Source organism: Neovison vison, chromosome 10 (assembly GCF_020171115.1).
Source record: "Neovison vison isolate M4711 chromosome 10, ASM_NN_V1, whole genome shotgun sequence".
In the NCBI taxonomy this organism is placed as follows: Eukaryota; Metazoa; Chordata; class Mammalia; order Carnivora; family Mustelidae; genus Neogale; species Neogale vison.
In genome coordinates, this window is record NC_058100.1 from 50,069,305 (window position 1) to 50,090,510 (window position 21,206).

At 41.0% G+C, this 21,206-nt stretch overlaps 1 protein-coding gene across 2 annotated transcripts in view; it reads right to left on the reverse strand.

The window, feature by feature from the left end:
* The window catches only part of NMNAT2 (nicotinamide nucleotide adenylyltransferase 2), a 190,061-nt gene that overhangs the window by 138,281 nt on the left and 30,574 nt on the right, over positions 1–21,206 (reverse strand). The window contains exon 5 of one of the 2 annotated variants that reach the window (XM_044267272.1): positions 14,616–14,761. In XM_044267272.1, the coding sequence (XP_044123207.1) occupies positions 14,616–14,700 (85 nt within the window). In that variant the 5' untranslated portion in view covers positions 14,701–14,761. Of the gene's footprint in view, positions 1–14,481; positions 14,551–14,615; positions 14,762–21,206 lie in introns of those variants that run through there. The other variant, XM_044267273.1, reaches the window with a different exon arrangement.

Genomic DNA, 21,206 nt, shown 5'->3' on the forward strand with positions numbered 1-21,206 from the left:
CACTGTTTACTTTTGCATGTTTGGAAATTTCCAGAAGAAAAATGACCTTTTTATTATTTGTTTTTGAATTCTACCTGCCCAATTAAATGTGACACTGCCTACCTCTCTTGGGACAAAGTCACCATTACTGGGAACAAGAGAATTTCTACCACTCTTATGGGAGCCCTGGGAATAGGGCAGTGCCCATGGCATAACCATGAAGGGAAGAACTACTAGACAAGACAGGAAGAAAGTTCAGAGGTTAGTTCCTAAATCAGGACTTTTGAACATGGATGAGAGTTTATTTGGAACTCTCAACAGAAGCCATTAAAAAAATAACATACCCTGCAATGAAATGTCAAGAAACTTGATAATTCAAGAATTCAGAGACTTCTGGTCTCAGCCCTGTCTGGGAACCAGCAAAGTTTCTTATTCTAAAGGCAGCTTGTTACTCCCAGGGTATGACTGACATCTCACATAGCTAAGCACGTGCACTGACCTGCAAAGTTCCAGAAGATACCACATCTTGACAATATGCCAGTCAGGTGTTTGTTTGTTTGTTTGTTTGTTTTTTAACCAGAAAGATCTTTAAATAAACTGGACTAGTTTAGCAGCTCAGTCCACCAAATCAATTAATTATTCAGGACATTTTAGCATGCAGGTAGCAATAGTTTGCCTTGCCTGATTTAATGAGGGAGAGAGACAAGAGGGCCATAAATAGAGGGAACGTCCAGGAAGCTAAGTACAATAATAGACTAGACAGTATGCATCAGGCAACATTAGAATGCTGCATCATGAACTGGACATAACACTTCAAGAGGACTAAGACAATGAAGTTATGACCAAAGAAGATAAGCCATGGTGGTATGAAGACTAGAAACAGTAATGGATGCCCAGCGGAAGGAACTAGAGCTTTCTAAGCCTAATGAGAAGTGTGGTGAGGAGGACAGAATTGCTGTCTTCAGTTATTCCAATGTCTCACAAGTAGAAGAAGACGGATTAGACCTCTTCCATGAATCCCAGGGAAAAAAGATAGGAAAAGAACTGTCAACATAGGAAAGTCTCAGGAAGGCCAATGTCAGCCTAAAAGAAGGAACAATCTTGAAAATAATAATAATAATAATGCCAAACACTATTTGGCTGCTTTGGACAAGAGTGCATTCCCTGGCCCGAGAAGATCTCAAACAGAGTTTGGGAAAACACCTGTGAAGATGTTTTAAAGGGAGGATTTCAGTACTGAGTACCTGCATGATTTTTGAAATCTCCTTCAAATGGAGAGTCTGTGATTTCTGAAGATGAAAACTTAACAATCAACAAACCAGGTTTTCTGTTCATTTTGTTTGTTTGAAGTAAACAATATACAAATCTTCCTTTGCCAGGTGCCTTGTGCCTAAAACATGTTTCAAGCTGGGAATAAATAAAAATAAAACTTAACCCCTCTGACATCTTCCAACCCATTCACGTCACTGAGAAAACATTCCCAGAGGTACTGTGCATCTGACAAAAGCATCTAGGGGTCACTTTCAGGATTCACCTTCATCCTTGACCCCACACTTTTCACTCCTGCCAAGCTACATACTTAATACCTCCCCAAAATGACCTGCAGGTTCCCACTGTAGAAATCTGGAAAAGCTATATGCTGGGATAGGATTCCACGAGGACACATGAGCCTTCCCATCTGGGGACCACAACCATCTCGATTTAGAAGTCCCTAAGCATTTGTTATTTGCCCTGCTTCCTGACTCTGTCATACTTGAATTTGTTTTCCCATATTTGTTGGTTCCCAAATTCTTGTCTGATTTCTGATCACCTATTTTACCTAGAGAATTCTAAATATTCCCAACAGAATATCTTTCAGATATTTGGTAAATAGTTATAGTACCTTCCACGTGCCTAGAGCACTGTGTTAGGCACCCTAGCAAATACAAAATGCCATATGACCCTGGCAAGGACCTACATCTCAATCTGATAGAGAATATGAAACACGCACAGAAATAGCTATACCCCACGGCACGGTGTGCTAAGTGCTATTAAGACTGGTAGGAAGCAAGTGCTGTTGGAGTTCACAGGGAGGTGAGATGCTGCAGAAAAACGAGATGTGACTTCAAGAGCGCTCTGCAAAGGCCTGATGCCATTGATGTGCTAATCTTCTAAAACCCTCAACTATAAAGTATGTAAAATATTGGGTTTAAAGAAGGACGTAACTGTGAATCGGGAAAAGGATGTTCTGGAAAACTACGTCTAATGTTCAACAGCAAATCAATGTCCCACGGTAGCCAGAGGGGTTAATCAATGTCCAGTGTAAACCACACACCAGAAAATCATCCCTACTGTGAACACAGTCATTTACTCAGTCAGCTAGAAAAATTACAATTATGAAATTGAAACTACATTTACTGCTTAAACAAGTCTTTTTGGAGATGTAGTTTAGGTGAAAATTGTTCATTAGAGTTCCTTTGGGTAATGCACTTCAATGGCACTTTATAGTTTTGGAAACCTTTAGATTCACTGCCGATTTCAAATCTCAGAAGTAGGTATATCAGGGATAGGCAAATTTCTTCTGTAAACAGCCAGATAGTAAACAGTTTTGGCTTTACAGCTCCTAAGGTTTCTATCGCAACTAACTGCTCCAGTCGGCTGCTATACTATGGAAGTAGCCATAGATAATACACACATGGATGAGTGTAGCTGGATGCCAATAAAATTTTATTCATAAATACTAAAATTTGAATTTTGTAAAATTTTCATGCATCACAAAGTATTACTCTTTTGCATTTTTTGCAACCATTTAAAAACATAAAAGCCATTCTTAGCTTGTAAGCCACATTTGGCCAGCAGGCTATAGCTTGCTGACCCCTGGGTTGTACAATCACTCTATTTACAGAGGAAAAAACAAAGGCTAAAGGAGACTAAGTATATTCCCAAATCAATAGCAATTCAGTTTATTAATGTCCACATAGAGAGCAATAATGAAGCAAGAGGAAAAACTGAGACATTTACCCACTCTCTCTCAACATTATTCACAGCATGGGAAAATCACATGTTATCTATAAATTTTGATTCCCAGGGCATAACAAGTAAATAATTTTTAAACTGTCCTTAGGCAGATTGGTTCCTGGTAAATGGAGCAATTATGGCTTATATATATATATCCTATTTTATTGTCTTTCTTAATTTATACTGGGTAGCAATCTCTAATTAACAACAACAAAAAACATTTGCCTAAAGATCTTGTAGTTCATGTGATGAACCACACACTGCTAAATATTTATGAGTACATAAATATTTCAAAAGAAATGTGAATAGTTATTGATGTTGTTTAATCTCAGGGCTGCATGGAATAAGTACTCCATGTCACTGTGGGTACCAAGATGAAGGGTTAGGAAAATGTTGAAGAATAAAGCATTGGGAAACCCAGCCCCCCACTGGAATGTCACTTACTTGAGGATTTAAAATGATAGAATACTAAATTTCAAAGTCATGGAAACCCATAGTTTTATAGCAAGAACAGAAATATACTTGTTCAAGACCTCCTAAAAGGATATGAGCTAAAAAACAAGTGTCAAGGAAAAAGATCTCTATGGTCCTTACTCTTCTGACAATTAGGCCTGTGGAAAAGAGAACAATTACATGATACAAATTCTACAAAATTATGGAAGATCAAACTAGGGTGAACTGAGTTCGCCAAATCTGAGATATTTGAACAATGAGAGGCCATCCCATTGACATACAGAAGACATACATTTAGAATGCAGGTGAGAACAACTTCCAATCAGGGAAGAGGTTGGTTGTTTGGTAGGGTTGTACAGTAGTAGTATTGTTTTTCACTTATTTATTCCTTGAGTAGATATGGCTTGTGCAATAGACAATGGTTCCTTTTTGGAAAATAATAAATAAAATAAAAAGAAAAGCCCTACTTATTTCAAAGAGTGATACAGAAATGACTTCAAAATATTTAGAAAAAAATCACAGTGACAAGGACATGGACATTTGGGAGGCAAGGCCCCACATGCAAAATGTATTCCCTTGCCTAGCACCCATCAGGGGCTCACTAAAAGTGCTGGGTAAAGTCTGAACCCTTTGGAACTAGCCCCTTCACTCTCCACCCAACCCTGTGTTCTGGTGGTCTCATCTCCTGCCCTTCCCTGTCCCCACCCACATTCAGCCATCTAGCAGGCTCCTTGGGAGATTCCTCAGTGTGCCATGTTTTTAAAAGTCTTTACACAGGGACCCCTGGGTGGCTCAGTCAGTTAAGCATCTGCCTACGGCTCAGGTCAAGATCTCAGCATCCTGGGATGAAATCCAGCATCAGGCTCCCTGCTCCATGGGAAGCCTTACTCGCCCTCTGCCTCTGCCTGCTGCTTCTCTGCTGTGTTCTCTCTCTCTCTCTCTCTGAAAAATAAGTAAGTAAAATGTAAATAAATAAATAAATAAATAAATAAATAAATAAATGGCTTTACACATACCCTGTGCACTGGGCAGCTCCTTCCGTCAAGCTCAGTCTTACTAACACCTGCTCTGAAGGTCTGTGCTCCCTCCTCTACCTCCTTTTTGCTTGGTTCATAGCACTTACGACTTGAATGCTCTGTTTAGTTTGTTTGTCTCCTGTATGGAAGATGATCTCTCCCGGGGCATGGGAAAGAGTGCCTTTAATTTTCATATCCCTGAGGCCTAATGCGGTGCCTGAGGCACATCCATAACTCATTAAGCTGTTATCAAATGAATCCACTGCCCCTGAGTCCTCTCCTGACTCTCTACCCTTCCGGCCACAAAAAGACGAGGGACTGGAGGTGAGGATGGGAGGCTGGCGGGTAATTCTGACATTTCATTCATTGACAGACATTTATTGAGCCTCTATCTTGTGCCAGGCACTCTTCTAGGAGCCTGAGATACATTAGTAAGCAGAACAAATTAAGATCCCTGCCTTTGAAGATCTCACATTCTGGCTGGGGACATGAAAAAACAAACATAACAAATAAGGAAATAACATGCTTTGTTAAAAGGTAGTAAGAGGTGGGGCACCCGGGTGGCTCCGTGGGTTAAAGCCTCTGCCTTCAGCTTGGGTCATGATCCCAGGATCCTGGGATGGAGTCCTGCATCGGGCTCTCTGCTCGGCAGGGAGCCTGCTTCTCCCTCTCTCTGCCTGCCTCTCTGCCTGCTTGTGATCTCTGTCTGTCAAATAAATAAACCAAATCTTTAAAAAAAAAAAAAAAGGTAATAAGAGGTAAGGGGAAAAGATATAAGAAGAGCAGAATAAGGGGGACTGGGAGTGTGTGAGCTGCAATTTAAATTATGTGATCAGGGGAATAGGATGTGCCAAGTAAACAATGAGAAAGTTACAGTTGGGCAAAAACTTTGAGGAGGGTGAATTAGACATGGGAATATGTGGGGGAAGGGCATTCTAGGCAGAGAGAACATTCAGCATGAAGTCTCTAGGGTTGAAGCAAGGAGTTCAGTATGTCTCACTAAGAATGAGGTGGAAAGAGCTGTGTAGCGGGGTGAAGGGGAAAGGTTGCCAATCATGGAGACCTTGCAGGTCATTTTAATGACATTGACCTTGAATGAGATAGAGAGCCATTGGAGGATTTTGAGCAAAGGAGCAACATGATCTGACTTAGATGTGGCTTACATTTAGAAAGGATTGCTTTGGCTATTTTTGTTGAGGACTGAGTATTGGGGCCAAGGGTAGAAGCAGGGAGATCAGTTAAGAAGCTATTGAAATAATGCAGGTCAGAGATACCAGTGGCTTATACCAGGATTATAGATATGGAAAAGTGGTTGGTCCTACCTGTATTTTGAAGATAGAGAGATCCAAAATCATTTGCTGACATTGATGGGGGTGTCCAAAGAGAGAAGGATCAAGAAAGTTCACGGTTTAAGACCTAAGCAACTGGAACAAGAGCGAAACCATATGCATGTAGTCTTAGCTAGGGGCTATACTTCACTCACCCCCTTTTGACGTTTGGTAAATATTAAAGGAGGTCGACATGTAGCAGCATGGCTATCCATGTGGAGGTAACATGATGCAAAGGTAAGCAGGAAAAAAGAGCTATTTAAGCTGCCATCCCGTCCATAGGTTAGCCTCTAAGTCTTGCTCTTTTCTACCTCTTCCTCCTACTCTCTTATCCCCAGAATTACAACAACCTTCCTGAATGGCTTACTTGTCCAGAACTAAAGAGAACTGTGTGATAAATTAAACAGAAAACAGTTTAATGGTAGTAGAGTTTACAGAAGCTCTGGAAGAAGGTAGCTCCACTACCTAAACGATAATGTGGAAAATGATGATGCTGGTAGTGGTTACAATATCTGCTTTTGCTGCAGAGCTCATAGATCATGGAGATATCCAGTGTAAGAGGTGGAGGGAAGATGCCAATGTCAGGGGATGGCCTTGGTCAAACTAGGTAACTTTTTTTTTTTTGGCTAAAATACTTCTGAGGCTATCTGCCAAACTGTATCCAAAAAAAGCAAATTTGTTCCTTGCAATGGAATGTTTATAATGGGAAAACCTCTGGCAATGGAAAACTTCCTTCCTTGTAAACTCATGCTGCATTTACATATGCTGAGATATGGAACATGTCCATAAATAAGGTTATATAATTCTCTATCAAATAAATTCCTATATCCCAGTTCTTAGCCTGTTACATCGAATCTTTAGGAATTCCTTTAAATGCCTTGTTTAACCAAAATTCTATGTGTTTAATATTGTTTTTTAAAAGGTGGTATTAAAAAAAATTAAAAAGGTGGTGTTGAAAAAATATTTAATGCATTTCTTCGTGTCCCTAGGATCTTCTTGAGCAGTTCAGGGTGATTTGAAAACTTAAAAAATGAACAAGAGGGGTGCCTGGTGGTTCAGTCAGTTAAGTATCAGCCTTGGGCTCAGGTCATGATCTCAGGATCCTGGAATGGAGCCCCTCATCAGGCTCCTTGCTCAGTGCGGAGTCTGCTTCTTCCTCTCCCTCTGCTCCTCTCCCCATTTGTGTTTTCCCACTCTCTCTCTCAAATAAATTAAAAGAAAAAAACTTAACTAGAATGTGTATGTTTTATAGTGTCATTAAATATTCATTAAACACTGTATCTGTGGTGATATTATAAAATTTACACTTGAATCTTTTCTAAAGAAACAATTTATTTCTAAGATTTTATTTTTAAGTCATCTCTACATCCAATGTAGGGCTTGAATTTACAACCTTGAGATTAAGAGTCATATGCTCTACTGACTGAGCCTGCCAGGTGCCTTTTAAAGAAACACTTTTAAAAGCGGGTATGGAGAGGGGCGCCTGGGTGGCAGGTATGGGGGTGCGTCTGGGTGGCTCAGTGGGTTAAAGCCTCTGCCTTTGGCTCAGGTCATGATCCCAGCCCGCATTGCATCGGGCTCTCTGCTCAGCGGGGAGCCTGCTTCCTCCTCTCTCTCTCTGCCTGCCTCTCTCCTGCTTGTAATCTCTGTCTGTCAAATACATAAATAAATCTTTTAAAAAAAAAAAAAAAAAGCAGGTATGGGTATCCTGGATGGCTCAGTCGGTTAAACAATGCTTCAGTTCAGGTCACGATCTCTGGATCCTGATATCAAGCCCTGTGTCATGGCTCCCTGCTCAGTGGGGAGTCTGCCTCTTTCTCCCTCTGCCTTTCCCCCACTACCCCACTTGTGCTGAATCTCTCTCATAAATAAATAGAATCTTTTTTTTTTAAAAAGTGGGTTTTCAAAAAAAAAAAAAAAAAAAAAAGAAACAAATACAAAAAGGGACGCCTGGGTGGCGCAGTTGGTTAAAACGACTGCCTCTGGCTCAGGGCGTGATCCTGGAGTCCCGGGATCGAGTCCCACATCAGGCTCCCAGCTCCATGGGGAGTCTGCTTCGCTCTCTGACCTTCTCCTCGCTCATTCTCTCTCTCACTGTCTCTCTCTCTCAAATAAATTAAAAAAAAAAAAAAAGAAACAAAAAGTGGGTTTTCATTTTCTTTCCCAGTCATCCATATACTACTTTCACAAATATTGCCTAACAATAGAAAAATAACAGAAAAGATAGATAATCCACCCAGTTTTGCATTCTCCTCTTATGTCTGAGAATATCTCTGAAACAGAGGAGTCCAAACATGAGGGTTAGCAGGTTTTGTTTTTTTCGTTTGCCTCCACACTTCTAGGCTGTTCACTAGCCTTGGTCTAACATTGGAAATGTGTATAGAAATGTTTCTCTTGAGATTCATAATATTTTTTTAAAAATTTAAAGACTTTTATTTATTAGAGAGAGAGAAGGAAAGGAGGGTCAGAGGGAGAAGGAGACTCCCCATTAAGCAGGGAGCCCGAAGCAGGACTTGATCCAGGGACTACGGGCTCATGACCTGAGCTAAAGGCAGATGCTTAACCGACTGAGCCATCCAGGCACCCGAAATTTGTAATATTTTAAAGGATATTCCTACTAAGTAATAATTCAAGCTTCTTCCTAAAAGGCATATGAACGAACCCTCTATTTCTGGTAGTTCTAAGCATATCTTCTAATAAAAGGCTTAGACAAGTAGAATAAAATCAAGTAAAACAAAAAGAGGAAGAAACTGAAAATGAATATTTCTTCATTTCAAAACTGTTAGATCATCAACCCTCTTGGTTTTATCTTATTCCTTGGTTTGGGATGAGTAATAGATGGGATATTTGCCTCTCATAGCTAGCTTGTTCCATCTGAGGCTCAGTTAATCAATTCAGCAGGAGAAAGTAAATCAAACACCTGTTCATGTGAGCAAAAATGTCCAAATTTTCTTTTTCAGGCATTATTCTCATGTTATGAGCAGACAGAGCTCCTGCCAGTGAAACTACCGTGATTGACCCATGAGTTTCCATTAATGGACTTTTAACTTATCAATGAATTAGAATGCCCAAATCCACCTGAAAAATATATTACAGCCATTTTCACAGTGGTGGGCAAGTTCTAGAATGATCTTTTGGACTGTATTAACTATTCCCAATTTCACAACCTTAATATTAAGAAAGAGTCAATTTTAGGACCTTGATTTTCTCCAAGTCCATACTTTTTTAAAAAGGCAGTATACCCTTTCATATCTTTTTACTTCCATAATGTTAATGAATTTCAGTATCGTTTTCATAAGAAGAACTTTGAATAATCCAACTAGAACCTACTCGGAGCTTTTATTAGAAGATTCAGATGTCCCAGCGACAAAGATACTTTGAATTTAAGTATTTCCTTTTTTTGCATCAGTGCTGGGTTAAAACACATATTTCCAAAATTTTAGTGCAAGTACGAATCTTCACTTTCCCCACCAACCCTAAACCTACTTCTCTTCCAGTGTTCTTTATTCATCTACCTTGGACAGAAACCTGAGAGTTACCCTGGCCTGCTTTGCCACCAACCACCTATCAAGTCTCCAAATAATCATCCCTTTTACATTTAAGTGACAAGTGCACTCACTCTCCATCCCAAATACCACCGATCTGAGTGAGGCGACCATCTTCCCTTACATGAGCTCTGTGTTGCTGAAATAGGTGCTTAGCTGGTCACTACATTTTTATCTTTGCCCTTCACCAATCTATATTCAAAATTTGATTAATTCATAACTTTGGAGATATGATTATGACATTCCTTTACTTTAAAAACCACGCAATGTTTTGTCATTGCCATAGGGACAAAATTTAAATTCCTTAAGATGACTTACAAGCCTTCATAATCGATCAGACTTCCATCTACCTTTCTAGTATTATCTCTTACTCCCCTTCTCCTTAAACCATCCTTTGTTCTAATATGTCATGGTTTTCTGTCTCGCTACTCTAGCTCTTGTGCATGGTTGATTCAACTACCTGGAACAAGATTTTGTAGACTCGTTTATTTTTTATTTACTCAACAACTGTGATGGAGCAAAGACTTGCAACTTGCAATTGTTATTTATATTATACTATTACAGAAAACCTATTCCATGCTAGGTACTAGTAAATAAATCAATAATGAAACCAGGCATGGTTTCTGTTCTAACGGAACTTAAGGTCTAGCATGGAAAACAGTCATTAAGCACATAATGAGATGAGAGTTATGCCATGGAAAGTACAAGGAGATATGGAATCAAATGTCAGGGTAACCATACTTAATTTATAAGTCAGTGGAGTTCCCTGAGGAAGTACCATTGAAGCGAAAATCTGAAGGATTAGTAGATGTCAGTTGGGATAACAGAAGAGTGGGGAAGAAGGAGGAATTAGGGAGTGGTAGAAAAAAATGTTCCAGCAACACAATTATATGGGAAATATTTAAGTACTAAGAAATAGCTTTTCCTTGTTAGGTATAAGATGCTGGGAACAGATACCTTTGTTGAATATATTTTGTTGGTTGCCCGTGTTACCAAGAACAAAAATTCACAAAGTTCTCATTACCCTTTGTTAATAACTAAGTTCAGGTGATTCTTCCTTTCATAAAATTGTTGCAATTAAAGGAATAAAGAGGAATTCTGGATGAGAGAGAGTCTAGATATCAGAAAACTAGTTTTATCTTGACTTTTGCATATGACCTTGACCAAATGACTTACATCTGTACCTCTCCTTTGTCATTTGTAAAAGGGAGACGATATTATCCAGTTTAACTTGCAGGGTAGGATCAAATAGAATAATGATGCCAAAAGTATAAAGTACCACTTTGTGCTTAATGTTCTTTTTCTACAGGCATTTCAAGCATATTAAACAGTTTCTTGATTTCTGACAGTTCTCTATATCAGTAGCAGCTCAAATTCATTTTCCTTACAATTTCTAGTTGTAGCAATAGGGGCTGCGTTTCTAATTCCAAAATAAATTAAAAGCCCTCTTCATCAACCTTGAAGAGGGACAGAATTGGATCATATTTCTTTTCAAAAGACCCATTTGTTCAAAGTGAAAATATTTTGAAGTAGAGAAACTGAAAAATCCTGTTATTTTGCAATCATCAAAAAACAATACATTTCTGCTGTGATCAAGTCCTTCAATTCCTTTATGGCAAAACTTATCTGATCAGTCCCTTTTTACTTTTCTATTTAAACTTTTTATCTTATTTCCCGGGGTGAATTTATTGACAAACACAGCAATATAAATGCAAAGAAAGTTATACTGAAATATAATCTCTACATACTCAATAAGATCTTGTGAGTTAGAAAAAAAAAAAAGACTTCGTCTTGTTAGTCTCTTAGGTAATAAGGCAGACCCACAAAATAAAACACTGCTAGTTTATGAATTTATTTTGCCAAATATTCATTTATCCCTGAAAACATTTTAGCTAGAGTTAAGTACATAAGTGTCAAATACCTTCATCACAAACATTAATTTTTTCTATGTGTTTCTACAGCCACAATTAGGAATATCAACTTCCCTTTCCTCAAAGTAAAAGGAAAAGCTCATTCTAAAATATTTTACAAATACTGAGAACTATGTAAGTATTACTTTTCAGAGATGAAGAATGAATTATTAGTTTTTATTAATTTTTTAAAATTTATTTGACAGAGAGAGAGAGAGAGAGAGAGAGATCACAAGTAGGCAGATCACAGGGGGAGAGAGGAGGAAGCAGGCTTCCCGTTGAGGAGAGAGCTTGATGTGGGGCTCAATCCCAGGACCCTAAGATCATGACCTGAGCTGAAGGCAGGGGCCTAACCCACTGAGCCACCCAGGTGCCCTGAATTATTTCATTTTGAACAACACATTTCTTTTTGTTTATAGTCTTTCTCTTTTTTCTTTGGTAAGCAGTTGGATTTTAAAATACAGGAACTTTGTTAAAGATGTCTAATTTCAAAGTCCTGTTCCTGTCCTTAAAAAAAATTCAGTTACAGATATCAGGCACCTTAAAGAAAGCTTGATAACTTTATTGAATTAATTATTTCTGTACTATTGTGGAGGAGATTTTAAAAGCCATTTAAAAAGAGAAAATAGTTCATGGATAACTGATTTTGTTAGAGATGGGAAAAAGCTCTTAAAATTCATATTCAAGAATCTCATTTAGTTGATGACCAATTTAATTCTAATCTCTGTTAGTTTATGTTTGAAGGAAATGGAGTTCATGGAATTATGCAGCCAGATCAGTGAGCACTTGTTCCTGCATTTGGTCCAGGGCAAAGGCCTCTGCAAGAGGAATCAAGAATGTGGGCTTTAAGTCTCCACACTGCCACCCACTCTTCATTTCACCTAAGCCTCTTAAGAAAGTCACTTCACCTCTGAACATCAGCTTCTTATTTGTAAAATGGAGATAATGATGCCTTTTGGGTGAGCTTGTTTATTAGGAGTAAGTGAAATGAAAAGTCTTTGCAAACCAGAAACTACAGAAGTAAATCACAAAATTTATTGTGAGCTCAAAGATTCTCACAAGAAATTCTACAAAGAATAGTTTTAATATGTGTTTTGTGTTCTTGTTCTTGTTTTCTTTTCATATGTATATGTGCTAAATCCTTCATTAGGTTATAAGCTCCTTAAAGCTATCCTGAACATCCCATATCCTCTTTCCATGTTGCTCTTTGGATTACACATAAGTAATGGACGATCATAAAGCTTTGTGGACAGATAGTCTCTCTTATTCCTCAGTTTCAATACCAAGAAAATAGTCACAACTGTCAGAAAGTCTTCTTCTACCTGTTCTATGTCTAAACCTGCTTGCTGTAATCCATGACTATTTCCACATATTCTACCCTCTAAACTCCTGGGGAATTGGTGGGTCAACATCAACTTAACGAAAGCCTTTATACCGTTAGCAAACTCTTTTCAGCTGCAAGACAGAATCCTCAGTTCTTGATTTAAATCCACCCCTTTTTGCAATCTAAAACAAATGGAATTAACTACTTTAGCCCCAGGAAAAAAGGAGTAGCTCCCCGCTCACTAAAGATTTCTAGTGCCAAGGAGTTCCAGAGGAAAGCCCAATCCTGCCTTGTCAACAGAGAGGAATAAAGTAGAGCGACAAAAAATGGGTAGAGGAAATATGGACAGAGAAGAAAAGCAGGACTCTGGTAAACACCTCTGTGAAAGTAGAGTGTTCCTAGGGCACTGGTATTCCCTTAGATGAATGATGAGATGCTTTGGTCTATTCTGATGCTTAAACAAGTCTTTATTTAGTAGGTTGGTTAGCTCCTAGTAAGACACTTAAAAGTTAAAGGGATGGTGAGGAAGGGATGGCTACCTCTCAGTCTCCCTCCTTGGATCCTATTAAAGTGCCTACCTGAATCTGCTCTCAGCTCAAAGTAGTTCGATATTCTTTTCATGAGGTTTTTAATAAGCGGGCCCAGTTCAACGCACCTTTTAGGTTTAACAGAAGAGCATTTTTAGTCAAAGCCACCTCGTCCAGTCTTTACCGGTATGATGTGACTTTCATTAAACAGCCCTAGGAGGGCTCACGCAATCCTCCGGCTCAGGGTAAACACGTGTGTCCAAAGCCAGCTCCGGCGCGCCCTGCGCTTCAGCACCGCTGCCTCTGGATAGCGCCGCGCTGGCCGGCTGGCGCAGGGCCTCCCCGGTCTCTCATCCATCTCCAGCCCCCTCTCTCTCCTCTCTTCTCCTTTCCTTCAGCGCCAGAAAAAAAGCACCCCCCAACTTCCAACCTCTACTCTATGCCTGCTTCTAAAGTGACCTCCGCGTCCCTCCCTCGGTGTCCAAACGCGCACGCCCCCGTGCCGTTGGGTCCCACTGGAGCAGCAGAGAAGCCGCGTTCACCGGTGGCGCGACATCTCCAACAGGCATCGATCACATTTCCCTTGCCCTTGCTGAATCCCAAACCAGCAGCCGGGAGCCACCGCTCGCTCCCTTTCTCTCCACGCCCCAAAGCCTCCAAGAAACAAACGCTCAGTGATGCGCGCTCCCCCCGCCCCAACTCGCGCGCGCGCGCGCACACACACACTCACACATTCACACTCATACACACTCTCGCACGCCGCAAGCCTTCCGGGTGCCATCGCCGCCCTGGGCAGAGCCTCAGCCAACTTGGGCCCGGATCCATCTACACCCGCTTGAAAAGGGCTGCCCGCAGCGGCCGCCCCGCCCCCTCCCCCTCCCCGGCAGCGGGTCCCGGCAGCCAAGCCCAGGCTGGCCCAGTCCCCCAGCCCCTTCACTCAGCCATCCACCTCGCGCGGGCAATACACGGTTCACAACCCTCAAACGTTCGCCCCCGGGCCGCCCTGAACCATTAGTCAAACCCTAAATTAATCTCTTCGAAGCCCCAGCCCTGCTAGTGTGTGAGTGTGTTTGTGCCTCCAAGGCATATACATCATTTAACTCCTTCGAGCTTTCCACCCATCCTAAACAAACAGCACGTTATCTCCAACCCCCTCTTGCCTTCTCCGCGACCCAACCTCTAACCCCACCCCGATCCTCAACGGCCAAGTGGCCAAACTACCACACCACCGCACCCCAGTTCTGGAATCTCGACCTCCCACCCGGTCCAAACCCACAGTCACCTCGGGCCCCTCCCCTCCCCCACCCCTTGGCCCCCAGTGAGCCGGGTCTGCCCGGAGCAAGTGACGCCTGGGAAGCGCAGTCAACGTCCCTTCCCAGGAGCCGGGAATAAAAGGGCTGACCTCCCACCAGTGGGATGAGCCGGCGCATCCCTCCAGAGGGGCACACGCCTTACAGTCCTGTCGCCCTGGAAAATACAGGTGCCCGGGAAGGAATGAGGCGGAAGCAGCCTCCGGGGGTGGGCGGGAGGACTCACCGAACATCTGAATGTGCCCTTTGGTGATGGGATTGAAGCTGCCGCAGGCAAGCAAGATTACGTGGGTCTTGGTGGTCTCGGTCATCGTGCGGGTGGGTCCCTCGCGCTGGTCCGGGGGTCGCCTCTTTTTTTGTGTCTCGATAGGTCTGCAGAGGGAGAAAGGAAGGCGAGGCTCCGGCGGTGGATGCTGTGGACTCCAAGGAGCCGCTCCAGACGCAAACCGCGTCACTCCCCGCCTCCCCTTAACGCTTGCAGCTCCGGCAAGATCCGAGGCTGCTTTTGTGTGGCTCCGCTCCGTCCTTCTCTTTTTAGCATTTTTCGCGTCTCTACTCCAGGTCTCCCACTCCTCCCTTTTTTCGCCCCCACCCACCTCACTCCATCACGCCCTTCCTTAGTGTTTATGTACAAGGCAAGACATGGTACCCAAGCCCAGAACCATGATACTCAACAGCATGGTGTGAGCTCTTTCTCTTACCTCCTTCTGACTTCTCCTCCCACACGCTAACATTTTTCTGTCCACATCTACTTTCTCTAACATTTTCAACTCCGAAAGTGTCTGATCTTAAGAATTGTGGGGGGGGGGGTTTCTTCCTCAAAATTTTGAGTAAGAAATGACAATGGGTCATGTCAGGAATATTAATTTCTGTCTTTCTTTTCCCCCTAATCTGATGATCGTGAACTGTTGAACTGAGTCTAGATCTTCACCTAGTGGTTGCCAAGAGATAGGGGGAATCTGAATCCCTCCTCTGGAATCATGGACCTTTTTGTAGGGTGAGGCAATGCTGAGAACATGTATGGGGTAGAGTTACTAAAGCTGTATTAGGAAACTATGTGATCCTGTCAAATAAGCTGTCAAAGCTGAAACAAAGGTTTACCCACTCAACAAGTGTTTTCTTGAGTGCTCACTACGTGTGAGGCCCTGTTATAAACCCTGCTGGTAAAGCAAAGTCCTCGTCTTCATGCAGCTTACATTCTAGGGGAGGGAGATGGGTGTGATAAGCAGAGGAGGAAAATACCAGAAGGCAACTGTGCAGTGCACTATCAGTGGATGGCATTCATTCTCTGGCAGATCAAAAGTTGAACTGGGGTGGGGCGGGGGGCACTTTAAATCCAGGAGTCAGGGAAGGCCTCTCCAGGGAGGTGAAATTCAAACTGCAACAAAATGACAAGGAACTGCTAGTACACATATTTTGGGAAAGGGAAGGGCGTGTTGTGCTCATAGACGTGAAAGAAGGCCAGCGTGACGGAGAGTGCATGAATAAGGGGAAAACACTAGGAGACAAGATTGGGCTGTCCTGCAGGTCAGAATGGAGCACGGCTTGGAGGCTAGGAAAGGATTGGGATGTTTTTCTAAGTGGAATAACTTAGAGAGGAATAACAAAAGGAAACCACTGAAGCTTTAAGCAGGGGAATGATGAGTAATTTACATTTTTATAAGATCACTCAGTTGGTAGGCAAAAAGTGGAAGGGCAAGGCAGCATTTGTGAATTATTTTATTTTATTTTATTTTATTTGAGAGAGTGAACAAGCAGAGGTGAGAGGGAGAGGCAGAAGCAGGGCCCACACACTGAGCCAGATGCAGGGCTCGATCCCAGGGATCCAGGGATCCAGGACCACGATCTGACCTATAGGCAGACACTTAACTGACAGAGCCACCCAGGTTCCCGAAGCACTTAGGAAATTTTGCTGGTAGCCTAGGCTAAGTGGAATTGTCCTTGGACTAGGATTTATAAATGTAAAGTTGATGAGAAGCAGATGGTCTCAGGGCAAATTTGGTAGATAGAATTTATCGTTTTTGCACAAGGATTGGACATGTAAGGTGAGGTAAAGAGAAATCTAAGAAAATGTCTAGAAATTTGGCTTAGGCAAAGAAGTGGACTTGATTGAGGGTCAAAGATTGAGAAAATGGGGAAAGAAAGTTTGAGAGATAACCAGGTGCTCTATTGTGATACCTATTAATTCTTATTTTTTAATGGCCTTAAAAAAGTTGAGGTATAATGTATTAATTTTAGGTGTACATAATAATTCTGAACTTAGAGATCCACAAATACAAATATTTACCTTTCCTGGGCTTTGAGATTCTTAAATAAATTGCTACCCTATATTAGTGGGTTGGTTGGTGTTTCTTATTCAAGATCACATAAATATTTGTGCAGTAAATATTTGCTAAATTATGCTGAATAGCAAATCAACCCTAATGTGCATAAGATCTCCAGTTCAGATACAAAAATCCTATGAATTGATGTACACTTACAATGGGGTTTATGTCTTCCCTGGCATGGGATGCAGGTTAGTGGGGTAGAAAGAGCAAGAGATATTGAAGGGAAACTGACTTGGGTATGAAACTCTTGACACTAGCTGGGCAATTAGCATAATTATACTTAATCAATAAATATTTATGGAGTGTCTGCCATGCGCCAGGCACTTGCTTTAGGGACTGTGAATAAAACAAAGTCCCTACTTCAATGGAGCTCACACACTAGAAGGGAAAACAGACCATAGAAAAATGAATAAGCATAATGGCGATAGATACCCAGTGAAAAATAAAGCAGGGTAAGAAGAAATGGAAAGGGAAATCCTCCTTTCTAAGATGGTATTTGAGCAGGGGCCTGAAGCAAGTGAAGGCCTATAGCACTTGCATGGGGACGAGTATACATGCAGAGGAGCAAGAGTGTCAGGGAATGTTCAAGAAGCACACGTCACGTTATTGCTGGAGAAAAGACAGACAGTGAAAAGTGGTAGGAGACAGATTACAAAAGTAGGACAGAGACATAGGGCCTCATAGGCCCTGGCTAGGGCTTTGGCTTTTCCAGAGAGAGATAGGAAGTCGCTGGAGGGTTCTGAGTGGAGAGGGGACGTGAGCTGACTTACACTTCAAAAGTATCAGTTTGGCAGGAGATATGAATTCTGGAGTCATCAGTATAGTTTTATATTTAAAACCATAGGATTAAATGAGGTCATCTAGGGAGTAACAGATATATAAAGAAGAAAAGAGTCCCTCAGATTTAGTACTGGGGTACACCAAATTAAAAATGGTAGCTAAGGTTCATTGAGTACCACTAGAAGCCCTGAAACTATAAGCTGTTTACAGATGTTAATTCATTTAGCACAATAACCTAATTGTGAGTTCATATAACTCTAATAAGTTCATGTAATTTATCCCATTTTAGAGATGGGTTTAAAGGAGAACAGAGAAATGGCATAAGTGATCCAAGTTCAGAAAACTATGGATCACTTTGTATGGAGTTCAGATTCGTATGGAGCCAGATTCAAACTCTGGTAGTCTTTGATTGAAGGACCTGCTGTTGATCCAAGGCTACTATCTCAGTGTTTCACTGCTATGCTATACTAACCACATCCGTAAAAGTAAAGGTAACTATACCCTCTAAACTACAGAGATGTGGAGATTACTGATAATGGATGTAGAATATAAAAGATAGTCATTAAGTGATACCCATTTTATAAATGAGAGAATGGAAAATTTTTTTTAAAGATTCTTTTCATTTATTTGAGAGAGAGAGAGGTCAGCAGGAGAAGCAGAATCCCTGCCAAGCAGGGAGCCCGGACGTGGGACTCAATCCAGGGACTTCAGGATCATGACCTGAGCCGAAGGCAGTCACTTAACCAACTGAACCACCCAGGTACCCCAGGAGAATGGAACTTCTTAGCAAAGACATGAAGAACAGACTGAGAATTGTCTTACCACATCTTCAGGTTTTCCCTTCCTTATCCAGGAGAAATGGGAAGGTGGAGCAAAATTCAACATTAACTTGCTGGAATGAAGGGACACTCACTCAATGCTACAAGTTAATTTTACTAAAAAAAGAAAAAGAGCCAACTCAGGGTTCCCATGCACAGTAGTGGTCAGTGACTATTTACTGATGAGTTAAGATGAAATATCTTTTTACCAGTCCAGTGCCCAGAGGGTAACAATGAAACATGAATGTGTATTTTCAGTCTTATAGGTTATGTCTTAAGTGATAGTTTAAATTCCATTGATTAATTGATTGTGATTCTAATTGTCTCTTCTAATTTTCCTTATGTTTATATCTAATTTCTGCATCCACAAAGAGGGGTCTGGAATTGGGCTAGAAAAACATGGAGAGGGGTTTCTGGATGGCTCAGTCAGTAGAGCATGTGACCCGTGACATGAGTGGTCATGAGTCCAAGCCCCACGTTGGGCAGAGAGCCCACTTAAAAATAAACAAAGTAAATAAATAAGAAGTAAAAAACAAAACATGGAGTGCAAGCCCTTGTTCTGTCACCTGCTAATTATTTGGCTTTGGGCAAGTCATTTATTGCTGATTCCATTATCAATGTGTCCTACTTAATTTGAGGGCTGCTATATGGGATCAAATACTACCACGTGTGAGTCACTGACTTTTTAAAATGCATAGTGTACTTTTTAAAATGCATAGTGTCAGCTTTTGGTCAAACTCCATAGTTGTTACCTACAAGACACCTATTGTTTTTTAAGTGTTTAGTTGTTTCTATTGACGGCTTTGTCAGGAAGATTTTTGGAAGTGCTAATTGTAAAGGGTAATAACTTGGGAAATGTGCTAGTAGTGTATATATTAACTAACAAAAACAGATAGCCAAAAAGATACTAACAACGAATTTATTTTCAGGGAAGATTCCAAGACTGGTTCATGAGATATAGAAATGGGAATGTCAACTCTTACGTAATACAGGTACCTTAATATATGTAGTGATCTATTCTCAGGAGTGCTTATTTTAACTTAGGTAATATAATTTGGTCCAATATTTCAACTTTCCAACAGCTGGGTAATTGCTTTAGGCTGAAAAGGAACCAGAGTCATTCTCCTACGGCCTACATCTTGCAATCTGCTCTAGCCAGTTCGGTTTCCAAATGGCTCAAGACAGATAGTCCAACCCAGAACTTTCCCTGCTGTAAATATCTGTTCTGATGGGTAAGCATTAGTGTCTATTGGGTCTGATTTGAAATGTGCACATGTGAAGTCTAGCATAGTAGGTATACGTTTTCCTTTCTCTTCCTAGTCACCTAGTTCAATTTAATCACTCATTTATATCACAGGTTGGGGGAAACCATTCCATGTTTATAAAGTTGGTTCCAAAGTATTAGGGACCATCCTTTATAGGAAGAGTAAAAAGGTACACACATAGGTGTGGCTCCTTTAGTTCTTGTCATAAAGTCAAAGAGTGAATACTTATTTTATGTTTGTAAAAATATTATTCTGAGTAAACCATGACTCTCTGGGATTCTCTGCAGGCCTCGACATCTGTACAATTCTCTTTTCTTTGCTTTTTCTACTTTTCTTCAAGATAAACCTCTTCAGGGATACAGCTGAAATGACTGGCATTACTCTCCCCATCTTCACCACCAGCAAGTATTTTACATCTGTGAAGTGAAAATGTCCCTAGATCAAGATTCCCCTTCCTCTAGCTCTAAATCTCCAAAACCTCACTCTGACTTATAATTTCTCTAATCAGTCAAATCATATTTCACAAGTGAAAAGTGTTTCTAAAATATAAAGCCTGGTTATCAATTACAAACATAGTAATACTGCTGGCACCCCAGGTCTTTATAATCAATAAGCATTAGATACATTTAACAATAAATTTCTTCAGCCAGCTCAGATATTTGCTGATTTATTCATCATGGTTTCTTTCAGATGGGAGGGGGGAAGAAGAAGCATATAAATCATTATTTTCATCTTGAACTTCAAGATCTCACAACTTATCATAAAGTTTTCCCCAGAGCAGCAATAGGAGAAGAAAAATCAGTTCTAGCAGATTTAGAAAGAAGTATCATTAAGAAGGATAAGTATTGGGGCACTTGGGTGGCTCATTAGGCTGAGCATCCGACTCTTGGTTTTGGCTCAGGTCATGATCTCCAGGTCCTGAGATCGAGCCCTGCATCAGGCTCTGTGCTGAGCTTAGAGTCTGTGTGAGATTCTCTCTTTCCTTGTCCCTCTGCCCCTCCCCCCACTCATGCTTTCTCTCTATAAATAAATAAAGGATAAGTATTCCCTGAAATGACATCTGAGAATATCTCTACTTCTCTCCTTTACATCACTCAAATGGAAAACACATTTGGCTCAAGGGAATGTTAAATAAAGGATAGGCAACTTAAAATACAAAATATTTTTTCCCATTATGTCAATACCTCACAGTTTGGTTCAATCAGATCGACCTAGAATTTCAGTACCATGAACCAAATGTGTCTGGATTAGTTTTCCTATCAAAGTCAGGCTCTTTGTTGGGCACTTTGCTATCTCTTAAGAATTGGCTAGCTCAGGGAAGAGTAGTCTCTCCCCCCAAAAAGAAGGTTTTTTTAAGATATCAAAATATCAGAATATATAATCCACATAATAGAAACCTAGCTTTGAGGAAAGCTGTATCCAGGTTTTTGAATAATATCATCAAGACTCCATTTTTTTCTCTTATCATCTCTGTTTATTTTCCTTTGTGACTGCTTCTTTCGGAAGGGGGCTCTTCACATCAAAGCTAGGTGGTTCCTGGCAGCCTCAAATGACATAGTCCTTACAAATCATAATCCCACTGAAAGAGGGCACATCCTTCCCAGCAATGCCAGTAAAGTCAGTAAAG